Consider the following 19,406-nt stretch of genomic DNA (forward strand, 5'->3'; position numbering starts at 1 on the left):
GTAGTCCTGAGTTTTAGCCCATTTCGTTTGTTATCAATAACAAAGCTCTGTTTTCTTGGGACAAAAGTAACATATAATATAACCAACTTATTTTCTCTCCGCTAATAGTTTAATTTTATCCAGTAACAATTGCTACACTACTATATATGTTCTAGGCCTAGGGTAACAGTGGTTACAGACCTTTTTTGCGAGGGGGGGGGGGGGGGCATTTTATTTGGTTACATTGGTTACAAATATACAATATTTTATGGTGACAAAAGGCAACAGAGGTGAAAAGCCTTTTCCTGTTTAACAGGTGGTCATATCTTATATGGTTACATTGGTTACAATGGTTACCTTAACCCTAAACTGACTTTTATCCTGACCCTAACCTACCGGTACTCTCATGCACCTAATGCTATAAGCCTCTATATATAGTTATTTCGGTTTTATTTTAAGATTAGCTACATGAAAAACACATATGATTATTTTGTCATACTTTTGTATATGTATGTGATATATATATGTCAACATATATTTTAAACAAAACTGGCCTGATAGGTTATATAATCATGTTGATCGACTTATTTAGAACAGATATTATTATTCATTTCGAACTGTAATTGCAATATTTATAGATGAGACTCTTTTTATTCATGTAATTCTTGATCGATTCCTCCATCAGGAAACATCGTTTGGAGGAAACAGTTTGTTTCTCAAGGGAAAATATGCTAGACACTGTATTTAATTGCTTAGAAATTAATGTATTGATTCATTGAAGTATTTCGCATTCACCATTCAATAACGTTGAGATAATAACAATATTTATGAAAAGGAAAGTTTCGCGTTTATTCGCGAAAGTTACGCATTTTTTTCGCGAAACTAACGCTTTTTTCTAGATAGTTACGCTTTATATCGCGAAAGTTTTGCGTTTTTCGCAAAAAAAAAAGTTTGTTTTTTTTGCCTACAAAATTGAGCTCAATGGGCATTCGTATTACTTGTACATATGTGAATTAGTTTTATTTTAATTTAAAAAAAACCAGTTTAGAATAAAACAAATTAACTTTTGCTATTGTCTAGCCCAGACTCTCGCTGGCATCCTTGAAAACAGGCCGCCTTTAAAAGGAATAGCTTATTCTGTTATTTAATGATAGCTGCACAAAACCCATACTCTATGTTCATAAAGAAATTTCTATCTGTAGATTTTCTGTAAATGTATTTCTATAACAAACATCATTCGATCATTCCGGGGGGGTGGGGGGTGGGGGTGGGGGGGGGGGGGGTCGTGACCCTCCGTTACATGAAGGTTTAAAAAACAAAAAAAAATTTATATAAAATAAGAAAGCGTACTTGGGCAAACCAAAGCCATTATATAGTTACTGGAACAGGCGCAATCGGTTCTCATTAAGGATTTAAAACATCCTACGATATTTTTCATTTTCTTTGAAAGATGGAAAGTATAAAGGACCTTGCCACTTTGAGAGGGAAAGCCCTTATCTATTGCGTTAAAAAGGACGTATATAAAATGCGCAAAAATTCCGATGAAAGCGACATGATAAATAAGAGAACTTTCTGGAATAAACTTTAAAAAAAATAAGATAAATTCTGTTTTCTATATATATGCTCCCTTTGGAATTCAATTTTATCGACTAGGGTTGCACTGTGTGAGTTGAAAGTGGTTCCAAATAAGTTACTGCGACAGACGAAAACTGACGGCCAACAACCAAATTGGGACCAGTGCATTTAAGCTTTGTATCATGCGCGTGTAGATGGCATTGCATGACGTGTGTCATTAACAATTATGGAGGATAAAAGAGAAAAAATATCATTCTTTTTATCAAATTCCTCCGTTACTGTTTTGCATTTGTTTGATTTAGATGTTGCTGGTTCAAGTAACTGTTCTCGTTGGTTCGTTTGCATGTAATTGTTACTTTGTATTTATTCAAACAGAGCCATTGCTGTAGTTTCTACAACGTCCTTTGAATTTATCTTTAATCTGAGACTTAGCAGGTACTTCCTCCTTTTCTTAAATGTATTTTGTTACAATCTATTAGAACTAATTTTATAATCCATACTTTAAATTATTTTCATAAAAAGAAGTCACAAAAGAGTTCTTTTGAATTGGATGAATTATAATATAGTTGTAACGAATATCACTTTTCAGCGTGATCGTCCCAAATTAAATGTTATTAACGCTGATTTTAAACATGCGCAAATGATGAAGTTAAGAAAGATTGGCAAAAAAGTAGACAGATATAAATTATTTAGGGTTCGTCATGCACATAAAGGATATTGGAAAACCAATTATAACGATAGGTTTAAGAATACAGTAGACTTCGCTTTTTAGATATATTATTTTACAAGTTCTAGGTAGGCGGTAACCAGTCGAGTTGTAGTATACTTCATTACGTCAACTTCACTTGGTCAAACACATCACACTTTGGAAGTGTTCGAATGGAGTTTTTGATGCTTTGGTGTCTTCTCGTGCTCATAGACACGGCCGTGGTCAATGGAATCGGGGGTTCCACTTTAAATCCATCGTACGAAACAACTACAGAACATCTAAATACATCTAACGAAGAGTCTATATTTTCCACGGATTCTGTAACCTTTGCTTCTATTACAGACAAATCATTTACAACGGATCCAATACAAAATACTTATAATGGTGAACATTCTGAAGAGACCACATTTTCCACGGATTCTGTAACCTTTGCTTCTATTACAGACAGATCATTTACAACGGATCCAATACAAAATACCGATAATGATGAACATTCTGAAGAGGCTACATTTTCCACGGATTCTGTAACCTTTGCTTCGATTACAGACAGATCATTTACAACGGATCCAATACAAAATACTGATAATGATGAACATTCTGAAGAGACCACATTTTCCACGGATTCTGTAACCTTTGGCGCCCGCACAGACCGATCGTTTACAACAGATTCAGTAGAAAAACCAACCACGCCTGAACCAGACGGTGATCCGGAATTTGGTTTGTATAATGCTATTAATAGATTCAGTTTGAAATTTTTTAGAGGAAAAAACAAAAACTACTTGTAGACATGTACTTGTAAGTCGTTTGTGGCCTCTAAACTTTTATTGCATGTTAGTAATAGATAATTTTCTTAATTTTCACCCCTTCTCCACCGTATTTTGAAGTCTAATTAATCATTAATTTTATTTTTTTTACCAAGATATTTTATGTAGTTTACCCTGTTGCCCCCCCCCCCCACCCCATCCCCATGAATAACGTACCTACTTGTATTTACGCTTTTAACTGCCAAGTAAGAGGACTCTGCAATTGATCTCCTCACATCTAAGTGGACTCAATCATCGCGAGTATAAGGAAAAAATCATTTTTCCAATCTCTTGTTACTATACAATTAATTTTTTCATATCTTTCAAATATCATAAAAAGTAAAACAGGACTACAGTACGTCTCTGATAGCATTTTTTTTTAATCTGGAGGGCTGATTAACTGGGAAGTGAGTTAATACGTCGTGTCTTTTTCTTCATATTTTTTTAACTATTTTTTTTACTATTTTTAGTCGAAACCATTTACAAAGAATAAAAAAAAACAAACAAAAAAAACATCCTCAAAAATACGCGTGGATAAAAGTGAGACTTTAGGCGTCCAAAAAAAGCACTATAAATGGTCTCTATTAATATTAATTTAATGATTTTTTTACAGTTAAAATGGGGTCCTTAAATTTGGCAAGTGTGGACGTAGATTACCATTGCAGTAATTATGGCTCAAATTATCGAGCGCTGTTCTTGTATAACATTACCGAAGATTTAGTCCATGTACACAAATTCTTGAACAGGTAAAGCAGCGGTGTAATAAGTATTATTCCTGATATAACACCGTTAAATAAGTTCAATCTTGATTAAATTATGCAGTAGTCATTTTCTGAAGCCTTTTACTAAATATTTTTAGGAGTTACTATGGTGTCGAGTTTTGGACAGATTTAGTCATAATTAGCAGAACGGCAATGATTAGCAACGTCACCGGGAACCTGTTTCCCAAAGAGTCCTTGATATCGGAGAATGGCCATGGGAACTGTGTCACGATGAAAGGCGAGTCCGGTCGGATATTCCAGAAGGCCAAGGGATGCGATTCTCGTTATTATGTCATGTGCCGAAGTAATTTAATACTCTCTCTCTCTCTCTCTCTTTTTCAAAAGGATTCAGTCGACCAAGATATAAAAATTTTCGATCAAAATCAAGCGTTCTCTCTGTAAATAATATCTTTTAAGGAATATTTGGAATCATTCTTTGAGTATTAAGAGGTGATCAAATACGGTAGGGGTGATAATATATAAATAGTGCCTGTTTGGGAGGGTAACAGTTGAAATTGACACCCCGAGAAAACCATTGTCAACCGACGCGAAGCGGAGGTTGACAATGGTTTTCGAGGGGTGTCAATTTCAACTGTTACCCTCCCAAACAGGCACTATTTATTTTGTTATACTGAATGTCTTTTTTAAAATTTTTAAGAAAATTTTACTGCTTTTATATAGGAATAACGTGAATTCTACAGCGAACCGTACGCGCATAATTTTCGCGCATGTAATATTTTTTAATGTTACCCGTTGCCAAGTGCGTTGCTAACGCTGAGGGTAATAGTAAATATTATTAACTGCGTCTTAACCAATCAGATTTCAGTATTTAACATGAAAGTATAACAAACTACAATAACATCTGAAGGGCTTTATGATTGATTTTATGCATTCCCGACCGTATTTGATCATCACTACTCATTACTTACATTTTAATCATTCTCAGGAATGGTACAGTTAAATATTAAAATAGTTAAATATTAAAATAGTCATTGATAAAATGTATTGGGCCATACATTACAAAATCGATTTGTACTGTTATCAATTTAAATACACATAATGATAATAAGGTTAGTCAATTATCTCCATAATTCAGACATATCGATCGGTTTTTAATCTTTGTGGAAGGATGTTTTTCGTTTAATATGAAACTATTTTTACTTAAATAGTTAATAACACATCTTTGCTCTTTTAACATTGAAAACTGTTTAATATTTCCAATAGTTTATACACCGAACACCGGCGGCGGGGACTCATCCAGTCCGGACTGTATTTGTAACTGTAACAATGGCGTTTCTCACCCCACCCTGACAGAGGATGAAGTGGAAATTGTAGTGAGCGAAATCCGGAAAAACCTCACCGTCTTCAAAGCGAACCTGTCGTCTAACATTAGGAAGAGGATAAGCGCCAGTGATCCCCGATTGTCCAGCAGAGTTATCGGAATGACCTTGGGAGTAAGCATTCTGAGTTTTGTGGCCAGTTTATTGGTCATTCCCGACTTAGTGGCGGGTTTTAGATTTCTGATGTCAAGGTTGTAATATGTGATTGGATATTGGTGGATCGAAACACCAAATGCAGATATCTGCACCGTTCGACAAATTTCGTGAAAAATCGGACTCCGTATGACAATATTTTTGTATTTACCAGCTGTTTACTGAGTTGGTTGAATTTTGATTCAAAGACCGCATGTACTGTTTTCTATGATTAATGTCAGGGGCTCGTTTCATAAAGAGGCTTAAATTTTGGGCCTAACTTTAGTCTAGTCCGAGGACTTACACAGAAACTTTGTCCGGCGTATTTTGCATTTCATAAAGCGGTGTAACTAGAGGCGTAAACTTTAGAATATAGCTATAGCATTTAAAGCACTGCACATGCATAAAATTGTGTCTATTACTCTGTTATGTAAAGGTGTATGTAGCATGTGAAAAAATGATCAATTATAGAGGAACTAGGGATTGTAATAATTTTTATTTCAAATATTTAAGATTTGATAAATTCTTGTTTCACACAAAGGTTAAAATTTTTAAATAATATTCCCTTTCCTTCAACAGTTTACCGGACAAAAAAACCACCTATTAAATATCAAAATTTAGTTTTTCAAATAGATAAAACATTATTAAAACGGACACTAAAAAATAGTGAAGTGTATATGATTTTCTGGAATTCCAGCGCAAGGAGTATTATTTAGAGTATGGAAATCTTATTATAAAACGAATTATCCGTATAATACATGTATAATGTTTAATTTAAAGCGGGCTTACTCAGTATTATTTTGGTTGACTAAATGACTTGTGTAATTTGCTCAAAGGAATTATCAATATATCATTTTAATTAATTAGGTAGTCCAAAATATATGTTATTTTATTACTTTTATCATATTGAAAATTTTGAATTTACTGGGTCGGTGTAAATTTACAAGTTGTCATATTGATGTTTACATCCAATTTTCTTACCTTTGTCGCGCTTTGTCATTGTGCATTTCATTTGAAATGAATTTTAGGAGTTATAAAACAAAATTAATGCATTTTTGTTTTCAATTATTTCGCGATGTTTTGTATTTTATCGCAATATAATGTATTTTATACATGTACATGTATTGTGATAAGCTACACTTTCTGTATCCAGTATTTAGAAATAATAATTTGTATTTATCAAATCAGTTTGAATTGCAGACTTGTCTAAACTCTAATGTGGCATCATTCTTGTAGTGAAAAACCATGTTTCAATAACATATCTTCACTTTAAAAAGAGAATAACAAATGAAGGTTATAATTGTGCATTAGTACCAGTGATCGAGTTTAATCGGCCTCGATTTTCAGTATTATTTGCATTTGATATTAATGCATCCAAAGGCACATACATTATATGTTATAAAAATATACTGTTCATATATAAATTACAAAAAATATTACCTTTTTTCTCAGTAAGCAGTTTTAATGAAAGATTTTGAAAAGGTGCAGATATTACTAGATGTGATGTAAACTTGTTCATGGTAAACGTTGTATAAAGAAAAAATGGTTTAGAAAACTATAATGTAAGTTTATAAAAATCAAAATTTAGGTACTTTTTTTAGCTCACCTGAGCTGAAAGCTCAAGTGAGCTATTCTGATCACATTTTGTCTGTCGTCCGTCTGTCCGTCCGTCCGTAAACTTTTCACATTTTCAACATCTTTTCAAGAACTACTGGGCCAATTTCAACCAAACTTGGCACAAATCATCCTTAAGCAAAGGGGATTCAAAGTTGTGAAACACCCTTTTTTCAAAGGGAGATAATTAAAAATTAATGAAAAATTTCGAGGAATTCTCAAAAATCTTCTTCTCTAGAACCACAAAGCCAGGAAAGCAGAGACTTGTGTGGAAGCATCCTAAGGTAGTGTAGATTCCAAGTTGTGAAATTCTTGACCCCCGGGGGTAGGGTGGGGCCACAATAGGGGGGGTTGGTTGAAGTTTTACATAGGAATATATTGATTAAAAACTTTAAAATTCTTCATATCAGAAACTAATCATGCAGCAAGGAAAGCTGAAACTTGTGTAAAAGTATCCTCAGGTAGTTAAGATCAAAATCAAATCATGATCCCTGTGGGTAGGGTGGGGCCACGTTTGGGGGATTTTAAAGTATTACATAGGAATATATAGAGTAAAATTAATCTTTAAAATTCTTCTTCTCGGAAACTAATCAGCCAGATGATTCTTTATAATTGTTAAGACTTTGGCTCCAGGACAATTCTTCGGCTTCACAAGAAGGTTCAGAGTTTGATGTAGCTTTATGTCCCATATATAACCAATTGTTAAGGATCTTTTTGAGAACTGCAATACTCAACATGTGATATGACTATAAAATCATCCTGTTAGAAAAGGGACTAATGATGATAAACATAAGAATATCCAGGGGGTGGATTTTATTTATACAGGATCTACATGTATTATTGTACATTGTCCAGATTGTTTGTATTATGACTCCATCAAGCTGATTTTATCATACCTATTGTTCCTCAGGTGAGCGATGTGGCCCATGGGCCTCTTGTTTATATAAACAAGACGTTGGCCCTTGCGTGCACGGGTTGACATTGCATATTTATATATCGAACATCTACGAAATAGATACATCGACACACCGTATTGTTGCCATTTACACAATAAATCTTTAAGCCTACAATAATGCTTTTAATATCACTACACACTGATTAGTTAGAATAATCGGTGAGGACTAATCGCCGGAATGGCGACGGAATAGACGTAGTGACATGTATAAAAAGGTCGATAACTTGTGTTAGGTATAAGCTATCACCATTCGGTTTTCAGTTTTTTGATCTATGGATAGAGGGCTATCGAAATATGTAAAAATTTATTTGATAGGTACATGTTTGATACATAAAACCTTGACCGGAATGAGCTATGATCGCAAAAATTAGCTGCCGGAATGACGAAGTCGACTTCATAAAACACCTAATATCTCCAAAAGTTTTTAATATTTTTTCATTCGGAAACGATTTTTTTAATCACAACGACCAGGCCTATAAAATGTAAAAAAAATTAAATCGATATCTTTAGATTGAGAATGCAAAACCTTGACCGGAATGGAAATTTTTCGTTAAAAAAGAATGCTGAAATCGTGCAGTCATCTCTAAATAATCACCTGTATCATAAAAACCATTGATTATATTTCCATTCGGTCAAGATTTTTTTCATCCTTGGGTATACACCTTTCAGACAATATATAGTTTTATATATCAAACTGGATTTAAATGCTCAAAACCTTGACCGGAATGAAAATTTTTCACTAAAAATTTACAAATTTTATTAGATGCACTCAGGTATCGCTCAGGTAAAGAAGCCGTACTACAAGAAGGTGTGAACAACACAAGTAATGAAAACATAGGGAGTTTATTAAAACAACAAATTTCAATAGAACAACAAATTTAATCACGACAATGGTCAATACATAGCCAATCTGTACAATCATTATTTACATCTGCACATTTTGAATGTTTCCAAACATTTCAAAGCTTTTTCCCTAATTTAAAATCACAGCCTACCATTTCATCCACCCAATCTGGAAATCCACAAGAACAACAGCAATGAATTGTTAAAACTTGTGTTTTAAAACTGTAATGTCAGGAGTTTGTGATGAATTTTGCGGAAATTGCGTAAATAAATCATTTTCTAAACATTCTACAAGATGGCTCCTAATACTTTCTGATTTAAAAGAGGTTTTAGTTTGAAATGAATTATCGGGATTAAAACAAAATTCTACAAGGTTAGCAATTGCAAATAATCCACAATCAAAGCCATTTTCTTGTTGTTGAGAATCTAAAATCTTAATAGGAATAGAAGTCTTATTACGCCAATAAATAAGAGAGAGTTGAATTTCAAGAGATGGAGTGTTTACTGTTTGGTTCTTGCTCTTGCTAAGACTATCTAAAATACAAATTTCGTTATTGTTATTTTGAAAAGATGTTACCCAATGACTTCTACCCGTATGATGTATCTGAACTGAAGGTGGTTGAGTATGTTCAAATTTTTTATCGCATTTCCATGATTTAGTTTGTTCGTCAAATAGTGGTGCAAGATTTGTGCAAGATTTGTTAACTGTAACCCATGTATATGTTCAAACTGCTTTTTGATTATATCTAATGAATAATTCACAATATCGGAACACAGCCACCCTGTTGGATCTAAAATATTTTTCTTGTGCGAAACATTAAGCCCAGAAACCCATTTTTCGTCTTGAATAACCTTATCGGAACACTCTTTACATTCTAATTTGAATATTTTTAACGGGAATGTGGTCGCAAACATCATCTTGTTCTAACGCGGCGGCGTCGGAATCCGGAGCTGGTACATAACTTCCTTGTCGCAATCATTCGGTCGCGGTTTTTTCCTACCGGATTTTTTATCGTTATCGTTACGTTTCAAACTACTCTTAGACAATAAAACTAAATTATAAATTTCGTCTTTTGTCAACTTCTTTGCACTTTTAACACTAGTTTAAATGTTTTTCACTTGTTTGACGTCGCGAGCGTTCATCACCCCGATGTATTCACCACTTTGAACTCTTTTAGCGGCATTTAATTTATCGAATATCTGTGATGGCGACATACCGATTTCGGAATCCTTTTTAATCATCCTTCAATTTTATATATCACAGCTTCCATGGACAAGCTTCTATGTATTTAGCTCTTGTACATTTTTACTCCCTTTGATGTAAACAATTAAAATCATCATCCGATCCTAATTATCACGGCTTACACGGACAAGCAGTTTTTACATATAATTATATATTTAGTTTCGATACATTCTAAATCACTTTAATGTAAACAATTAAATCATCATCACGGCTTACATGGACAAGCAGCTTTTAATTCAAATTTAGCTTTGGTACTGTTCTACTTACTGTGATAAAAGCATCGTTGATATTTATTTTTAATAAATAATATAATAACTTTTTTAATAAAAGAATAAATAACCAATAACAATTTCTTTATCTTAATTTCGCGTATAAATTGTTTCTTTTTAAAATGATGTTTAAAAAAGCAGATGTAAGATTATCTACGTATACGAGTTCATGTACTACATATATGTTTTTATCACATGTGTTGTTCACACCTTCATGTAGTACGGCTTCTTTACCTGAGCGCATTAATAAAATTTGTAAATTTTGAGTGTAAAATTTTCATTCCGGTCAAGGTTTTGAGCATTTAAATCTAGTTTGATATATTAAACTATATATTATCTGAAAGGTGTATACCCAAGGATGAAAAAAATCTTGACCGAATGGAAATATAATCAATGGTTTTTATGATATTGGTGATTATTTAGAGATGACTGCACGATTACAGCATTCTTTTTTAACGAAAAATTTCCATTCCGGTCAAGGTTTTGCATACTCAATCTAAAGATATCGATTTAATTTTTTTTACATTTTATAGGCCTGGTCGTTGTGATTAAAAAAATCGTTTCCGAATGAAAAAATATTAAACACTTTTGGAGATATTAGGTGTTTTATGAAGTCGACTTCGTCATTCCGGCAGCTAATTTTTGCGATCATAGCTCATTCCGGTCAAGGTTTTATGTATCAAACATGTACCTATCAAATAAATTTTTACATATTTCGATAGCCCTCTATCCACAGATCAAAAAACTGAAAACCGAATGGTGATAGCTCATACCTAACACAAGTTATCGACCTTTTTATACATGTCACTACGTCTATTCCGTCGCCATTCCGGCGAATAGACCTGCCCGAATAATCTGTGTCTCGGGACAGGCCTATACCACAGTCAAAATGCTTCCCAAATACCCGTAATGCAGCAAAAAATTGTAGCATCGCTCCGAAACTATTTTGGAGAATATTAATGAAGCTGCATTGAGGATAACAGTCAAATTATTCATGATCAACCATTTTGAGGCTGTATGTACCTTTCATCTAAAAATTTAATTCATATTAATGAGAAATTTAAAAACCACCAAATTTTTTCACTTGCTTCGAGTTGACATTGGGAACTATCGGGATTTTTCATATTAAATGCAGTGAGTTAGAGTTACTTCCTGTATATATTTCCTTTGATGAATAAAATTAATGTGAAATTACACATATTTGTAATATCGTTTCTGAGTTTCTTCATGCAAATGTAATACTGTAGAAACAGAAACTAAGAGCCTCCCGTGATTTAGCGTGAATGTAGTGCGCATGCCCAAGATTGTAAAATCAAAAAAATACATATGATTTCCGGATTTTTTAAAGGGAATTTTCATTGATTATTAATTAGCGAAGCATGATTGAGGAAAAATAAAAACAAATTGGCAATCTTCGAGTGCCAATAATGTTTAAAATATATAAAACAAATGACAGTACTCTTCCGATTTCTCGGTGTTAAAGCCCCCAAATTCGAGTCTATTATTTTAATATAGTAGAATAGAAGATTCTCTCTCTTGCATATTTATTTGGGGGAAACCCCCATGTGCACATTAATTCCGGAGAAACTCCCGTGGCAATCAAAGGCCAGAATTAAGAGAATAAATTGTTCTTTCTCAGTATCTGAATGTGACAATACATTAAATCGCATTATCGTCGTTTCATAACGCAAATATTCGAACTAGTCCCGTATTTACACCGGCGCATCGCTAAGTCTCGACTTACGACCCTTTATGAAACGATCCCCAGTAACCCTTGTTAGCAAAATGATGTTATGATTAAAATGGCAACTATATATCTTTGTTAAATCATATATAAATTATAATTGCTTTATATATATATATATATATATATATATATATATATATATATATATATATATATATATATATATATATATATATATATATATATATCTCTGCTGCAAAAACGTATTTCATCACTTATATCTCTTCATGCTGTTCACAATACATTTGACAATTTCATTGTATCTACATGTCATTTTTTACATTGCAACTGGCAGAATATTTGTCGATTTAAAATCGAAATAATTATTTTTTGTATGACATAACATATTATCGTTGCTATAGAAAATGTACAATGTACAGTACATATTGATCTGTGTGTCAGTTACGGCCATTATGGAGTGGCTTTCCCTTTCCGAAGGATCCATCGTCCCAAACAGCATTTTAATTTATGATCAAGGATCAATATCAATAACTTAGTAATTCGTGCTTGGTTTGATATTTACACAAATGAGCTTTGTTTCTACAATGTAAAGGTGAAAACCTAATTGTGAACTTGTGTTCTCTCTTTGCGTGTCAAGAAATGCGTACAGAGTATATTCAAATATATTTATAATAGTTCCGTTTTTCTTATTTATAAAACGATAATTTATATGCTTGTCTTTCTTAAAAAAAAGAAATGAGCAAACTAATCAGTTTATTAATGTAGCTACCACCAAGAAATCATATTTTTAAATTTCAATTATTTTAAAACCCGTTTTACAAGCAAAACCAGACGCAAAGGTCCTCCACTGTCTTTCACTTCTAATGATGTTCCACATAATTTAATTATAGGGTCATGCATACTTAAATGCGCGGATCTAGAGCCGGGGGATAATGCCCCCCCCCCCTCCCCCTGAAAAAATCAAACCTATTAAATTCAGATAGTGAAGTGACTGAAATTTGTCTTGGAACCCCCCTTCCTCGTCACATAAAATTATTCCATGGATCCACTCCTCTTGAAAAATTCCGGATTTGTACTTGTACATTACTCTAAAGATTATCTCATTCAAACACTCTACATTATAATTAAGTATTCTCATGTTTTAGTACTGCTATGTAAATAATTTCATATGTTTCTAAATGTTAAAAAAGGTAATACTTTATGCCTTTAGAACAATAATATGATCAATAAACATTAATAGGCTAGCAAATAGGTTTTTTTTTTAATTTAGCAACGATGATATTTTAAAGAGTCACAAAATATCACCTCCAGTTTACAAGTTGAGATGTAGCCCCATCTAAGAGTGATTCTGTCAGTGACATTACATTGCCATACAGCTACTGTTCAGAGAAATGTTATGTGCATAATGAACTATAGAGATATGCCAAATCGTTGCTAACCAAAAGTCCAATTCTTTATTCCCATCTCCATGGAAAATAACAAATCCAACACTTAGTTAGCAAAGATTGCATTCTGGTAAATACTAGTTAACATATACCAGTAAGTAATTTCTTTAAAAAAGAATCAATTCCATGCCTGTGGAAATAAAACCTACACATGTCTAATTTTCTGGAATCAAGTAATTACCAACAAACCTATTGCAATTAATTAAGACCAGTAAGTCAATCAAATTTAGTACAAAGTGTTTAATAAGTATTGTCACATGTAATGAGTAGCACTATGAAACAAGATCTAGATGAAGACAAAATGTTATTGAACAGAAGCGAGATAATCCTTCACTTCAGGAGGAGACAGCCGCCGGAATCCATCCTTATTGCAGATCCCTATATCTATGTTGTCTTCTGTCATCTGACCTTCAGAGTCAGAATGGCTGTATGGACAGCATCCTCCAATTCCAGGTTATCACTGTACCTGATAAGAGGTTAATAATCATTGATAATGCTGAATAAATAAATGTAAACAACTTACAGTTTTTTATGTGCTCAAAATGCTGTTGATTCAACTTTATACCAGAAAGTAGAAATTGATCTTTTTACCTCAGAAATAATGATCTTATTTGTGTGTGTGTGTGTGTGTGTGTGTGTGTGTGTGTGTTTTAAATAATGTATACTTATCTACCTACAGTACCGATCTGACCAAACCTAACAGAAAGTAAACCCCAACTAAACCCTCAGTTTACTTTCTGGATTTCCTCTGGGTTTACTAGAGTGGACCCAGAGTAAACCCCGATCAGACGTATACCCCTGAAAGCAGACTTTACATGTGTATTCCGAATATACAAGTGAGAGGAATTATAGGCAGTAAGATAGTAAGATAAAACACGGGTCTGCTTCACACTTCAGTGTGTACAGTTGACCCCAAAAGCAATTCCCGAGTAAACCCAAAGTAAACCCCGAGTGGACCCAAATTTTCAAAAAGCAGACCCAGAGAAAACCCTAAGTAAACCCGGGGATTAGTTTGGGTTTACTCTGGTGTTAGATTGGGTCTTATTGGTACTGTATATTATGCCTATATTTACCTACCATTTCAAACTTGATAAAATGTTTACCTTTTTTCTAAAAATGTTTTTTTCATTTACAAAGTTCTTTCCCATTGCTGTTGCCTTCCAAGCAAAGTATGCACCCTGAAAGAAAAAAATTAATTTCTAAACATGTCAAATTCCATTTCATTTCATCCTTACTTTAACATATATTACCAACAAATACATTTACCATAATATATTTTATCATACTCAAAGCCTTGTGTAATACTGTTATACAATAGTGAATTGAACAATAGAAAAAGATATCAATATAATGATCGTATATTAAAATATGCAATATTTAAAAAATGTAACTTAATGTTAAATTCATAATTCTGCTTTGTAAATTTGTATAACACTACATACACTTGGGTCACACTGATATAAATATGGCCTCTCTTTATCCTAATCCCAACCAGCGATCAGCAATGAGACTCAAAAAGGACGGACACCTCTGAAATATTCATAGAGTTATTGTTACAAATAAAATAACCCCATAAAATTTGATTAAAAGTTGCATACATCGCACTTTAAAAAAATGGTCTTGAGATTTAATTACAATACATGAATATTGCAGAGGTAAAAGCTCTTAGAGCTATGACTTTACAAAGAAAATGGTTCCAAATAAGGTACTGCGAAAGACGAAAACTGACGGCCAACAACTATATTGGGACCAGTGCATTTAAGCTTTGTATCGTGCGAGTGTAGATCGCATTGCATGATGTGTGTCATTAACAATATGGAGGATAAAGAGAAAAAATATCATTCTTTTTATCAAATTCCTCCGTTACTGTTTTGCTTTTGTTTGATTTAGATGTTGCTGGTTCAAGTTACTGGTCTTGTTTTTCCGTTTGCATGTAATTGTTACTTTGTATTTATTCAAACAGAGTTATTGCTGTAGTTTCTACAACGTCCTTTGAATTTCTCTTTAATCTGAGACTTAACAGGTACTTCCTACTTTTCTGAAATGCATTTTGTTACAATCTATTAGAACTAATTTTATAATCCATACCTTAAATTATTTCCATAAAAAGAAGTCACAAGAGAGATCTAAAGAACAATTGAGGAGTAAGTTCTTTTAAATTGGGTGAAATATAATATAGTTGTAACGAATATTACTTTTCAGCGTGATCGTCCCAAATTAAATGTTATTAACGCTGATTTTAAACATGCGCAAATGATGAAGTTAAGAAAGATTGGCAAACAAAACCCCTGACAAAAAAGTAGACGGATATAATTAATTAGGGTTCGTCATGCACATAAAGGATATTGGAAAACCAATTATAACGATAGGTTTAAGAATACAGTAGACTTCGCTTTTTAGATATATTATTTTACAAGTTCTAGGTAGGCGGTAACCAGTCGAGTTGTAGTATACTTCATTACGTCAACTTCACTTGGTCAAACACATCACATTTTGGAAGTGTTCGAATGGAGTTTTTGATGATTTGGTGTCTTCTCGTGCTCATAGACACGGCCGTGGTCAATGGAAGCGAGGGTTCCACTTTGAATCCATCGTACGAAACAACTACAGAACACCTAAGTGGAATTATCGAAGAGGCTACATTTTCCACGGATTCTGTAACCTTTGCTTCTATTACAGACAGATCATTTACAACGGATCCAGTACAAAATACTGATAATGATGAACACTCTGAAGAGACCACATTTTCCACGGATTCTGTAACTTTTGGCCCCAGCACAGACCGATCGTTTACAACAGGTTCAGTAGAAAAACCAACCAATGCTGAACCAGACGGTGATCCGGAATTTGGTTTGTATAATGCTATTTATAGATTCAGTTTGAAATTTTTTAGAAGAAAAAAATTGATCTCCTCACATCTAAGTGGACTCAATCATCGCGAGTATAGGGAAAAATAATTTAGCAAATTCTCTTATTACTATACAATTATTAGTTTCATATCTTTCAAATATCATAAAAAGTAAAACAGGACTACAGTACGTCTCTGATAGCATTTTTATTTAATCTGGAGGGCTGATATAACTGGGAAGTGAGTTAAAACGTCGTGTTTTTTCTTCATATTTTTATACTTCTCCAAAGTTTTTTTTTTTCGAAACCATTTACAAAGAATAACTCGCCCCCCCCCCCCCCCAAAAAAAAAACAACCCCACAAAAACAAACAAACAAACAACATTTCCCAAAACACGCGTGGATAATAGTGAGACTTAAGGCGTCCAACAAAAGCACTATAAAGGGTCTCTAGATTATTTTAATGATTTTTTTTTTTACAGTTTCAATGGGGTCCTTAAATTTGGCAAGTGTGGACGTAGATTACAATTGCAGTAATTATGGCTCAAATTATCGAGCGCTGTTCTTGTATAACATTACCGAAGATTTAGTCCATGTACACAAATTCTTGAACAGGTAAAGCAGCGGTGTAATAAGTATTATTTCTGATATAACACCGTTAAATAAGTTCAATCTTGATTAAATTATCCAGTAGTCATTTTCTGAAGCCTTTTACTAAATATTTTTAGGAGTTACTATGGTGTCGAGTTTTGGACAGATTTAGTCATAATTAGCAGTACGGCAATGATTAGCAACGTCACCGGGAACCTGTTTCCCAAAGAGTCCTTGATATCGGAGAATGGCCATGGGAACTGTGTCACGATGAAAGGCGAGTCCGGTCGGATATTCCAGAAGGCCAAGGGATGCGATTCTCGTTATTATGTCATGTGCCGAAGTAATGTAATACTCTCTCTCTCTCTCTCTCTCTCTCTCTCTCTCTCTCTCTCTCTCTCTTACTTTTTCAAAAGGATTCAGTCGACCAAGATATTAAAATTTTCGATCAAAATCAAGCGTTCTCTCTGTAAATAATATTTTTTAAGGAATATTTGGAATCATTCTTTGAGTATTAAGAGGTGATCAAATACGGTAGGAGTGATAAACTACAATAACATCTTAATGGCTTTATGATTGATTTTATGCATTCCCGACCGTATCTGATCATCACTACTCGTTACCTACATTTTAATAATTCTCAGGAATGGTACAGTTAAATATTAAAATAGTTGATTATTAAAATAGTCATTGATGAAATGTATTGTGCCATACATTATAAAATCGATTAGTACTGTTATCAATTTAAATACACATGTTTACAGTTACTATAATTATAATAATGTTAATCAATTATCTCCATAATTCAGACATATCGATCGTTTTTTTATCTTTGTAGAAGGATGTTTTTCGTTTAATATGAGACTATTTTTACTTAGATAGTTAATAACACATCTGTGCTCTTTTAACATTGAAAACTGTTTGATATTTCTAATAGTGTATACACCGAACACCGGTGGCGGGGACTCATCCAGTCCAGACTGTACTTGTAACTGTAAAAATGGCGTTTCTTACCCCACCCTGACAGAGGATGAAGTGGAAATTGTAGTGAGCGAAATCCGGAAAAACCTCACCGTCTTCAAAGCGAACCTGTCGTCTAGCATTAGGAAGAGGATAAGCGCCAGTGATCCCCGATTGTCCAGCAGAGTTATCGGAATGACCTTGGGAGTAAGCATTCTGAGTTTTGTGGCCAGTTTATTGGTCATTCCCGATATCGTGGCGGGTTTTAGATGTCTGATGTCAAGGTTGTAATATGTGATCGGATATAGCTCAACTATACTTCCAAAAAAAATTTCTTCCCTACCAAAAATTTTGACCTCCAAATCATGAATTTCCTAATCCGTGGGGGGGGGGGGGGGGGGGGGGGGGGGGGGGGGCAACTTCAATTTGACTACTCATTTCCTTATTTTCATATCAATTTTTTACTAACTTCCAAAAAAGTGGGGGGGGGGCCAACTCCATTATAATACATTTTCTTATATGCAAATTTTAAAAAAAATTGTTGCTGCGAGAAAAAATGGGGGGGGGGGGGGGGCAGGCCTCCCCTGATGCTACGTGCCTGAGGTAGCTGTTTACTGAGTTGATTGTATTTTGACTCTAACCCCGCATGCATTTTCTATGATGAAATGTCAGTTACCCCTTTTAGCAAAATGATGTTATGATTAAAACGGTAACTATATATCTTTGTTAAATCATATATAAATTATATTATCGTAGCTATAGAAAATGTACAATGTACAGTACATATTGATCTGTGTGTCCATTACGTGAATGATGGAGTGGGTTTCCCTTTCTGAAGGATCGTCGCAAATAGCATTTTAGTTTATGATCAAGGATCATTATCAACAACTTAGTAATTCGTACTTAGTTTGATATTTACACAAATGAGCTTTGTTTCTACAATGTAAAGGTAAAAACCTAATTGTGAACTTGTGTTCTCTCTTTGCGTGTCAAGAAATGCGTACAGAGTATATATATTCAAATATATTTATTATAGTACAGTTTTTCCTATCTATAAAACGATAATTTATATGCTTGCCTATTCTTAAAAAAAAAGAAATGAACAAACTAATCAGTTTATTTAATGTATGTAGCTACCACCAAGAAATCATATTTCTAAATTTCAATTATTTTAAAACCCGTTTTACAAGCAAGACCAGACGCAAAGGCCCTCCACTGTCTTTCACTTCTAATGATGTTCCACCAGGCACGTAGCATCGTTTTTGAAAGTGGGGGGGGGGCAGAGTCATCCAAAAAATCTTGACAAGCAAAAAAAGAAAAAAAAAGGGAAATTTAAACTTCTCCAAAATCTTCAAAATCCTAATCCGGGGGGGGGGGGGGGGCGTAGTATATAACTTCAATTTCACTCCTCATTTCCTTATATTTTCATATCAATTTTTTACATACTCCCAAAATAGTGGGGGGGGGGGGGTAACTCCATGATAATTCAATTTTTTTATACGTAAACTTTAGAAAATTTGTTGCTGCGAAAAAAAGGGGGGCTGCCCCCCCCCCCCCCTGCCCCCCTGATGCTACGTGCCTGTCCACAGAATCTAATTGTAGGGTCATGCATACTTAAATGCGGGGATCTAG

At 33.8% G+C, this 19,406-nt stretch overlaps 2 protein-coding genes and 1 long non-coding RNA gene across 3 annotated transcripts; 2 read left to right on the forward strand and 1 right to left on the reverse strand.

Moving 5' to 3' along the window:
• Nucleotides 1–2,395: 2,395 nt before the first annotated feature.
• On the forward strand, nt 2,396–7,222 carry LOC128177958 (uncharacterized). The gene is made up of 4 exons (XM_052844934.1): nt 2,396–2,980; nt 3,680–3,812; nt 3,926–4,131; nt 5,052–7,222. Exons 1-4 carry the CDS (start codon nt 2,434–2,436, stop codon nt 5,363–5,365), a joined length of 1,200 nt encoding a protein of 399 aa, XP_052700894.1. The 5' UTR covers nt 2,396–2,433; the 3' UTR covers nt 5,366–7,222.
• Nucleotides 7,223–13,601: 6,379 nt separating this feature from the next.
• LOC128178120 (uncharacterized) lies at nt 13,602–15,406 on the reverse strand. Its single transcript, XR_008242903.1, has 3 exons — nt 14,819–15,406; nt 14,480–14,554; nt 13,602–13,842 (listed from the first exon to the last, which is right to left on the reverse strand). It is a non-coding gene; the product is annotated as an uncharacterized LOC128178120 (long non-coding RNA).
• A 274-nt stretch (nt 15,407–15,680) lies between these two features.
• LOC128178031 (uncharacterized) lies at nt 15,681–18,143 on the forward strand. The gene is made up of 4 exons (XM_052845056.1): nt 15,681–16,226; nt 16,706–16,838; nt 16,952–17,157; nt 17,752–18,143. Exons 1-4 carry the CDS (start codon nt 15,884–15,886, stop codon nt 18,063–18,065), a joined length of 996 nt encoding a protein of 331 aa, XP_052701016.1. The 5' UTR covers nt 15,681–15,883; the 3' UTR covers nt 18,066–18,143.
• The last annotated feature ends 1,263 nt before the right edge of the window (nt 18,144–19,406 follow it).

Source organism: Crassostrea angulata, chromosome 1 (genome assembly GCF_025612915.1).
Source record: "Crassostrea angulata isolate pt1a10 chromosome 1, ASM2561291v2, whole genome shotgun sequence".
Classification (NCBI taxonomy): Eukaryota; Metazoa; Mollusca; class Bivalvia; order Ostreida; family Ostreidae; genus Magallana; species Magallana angulata.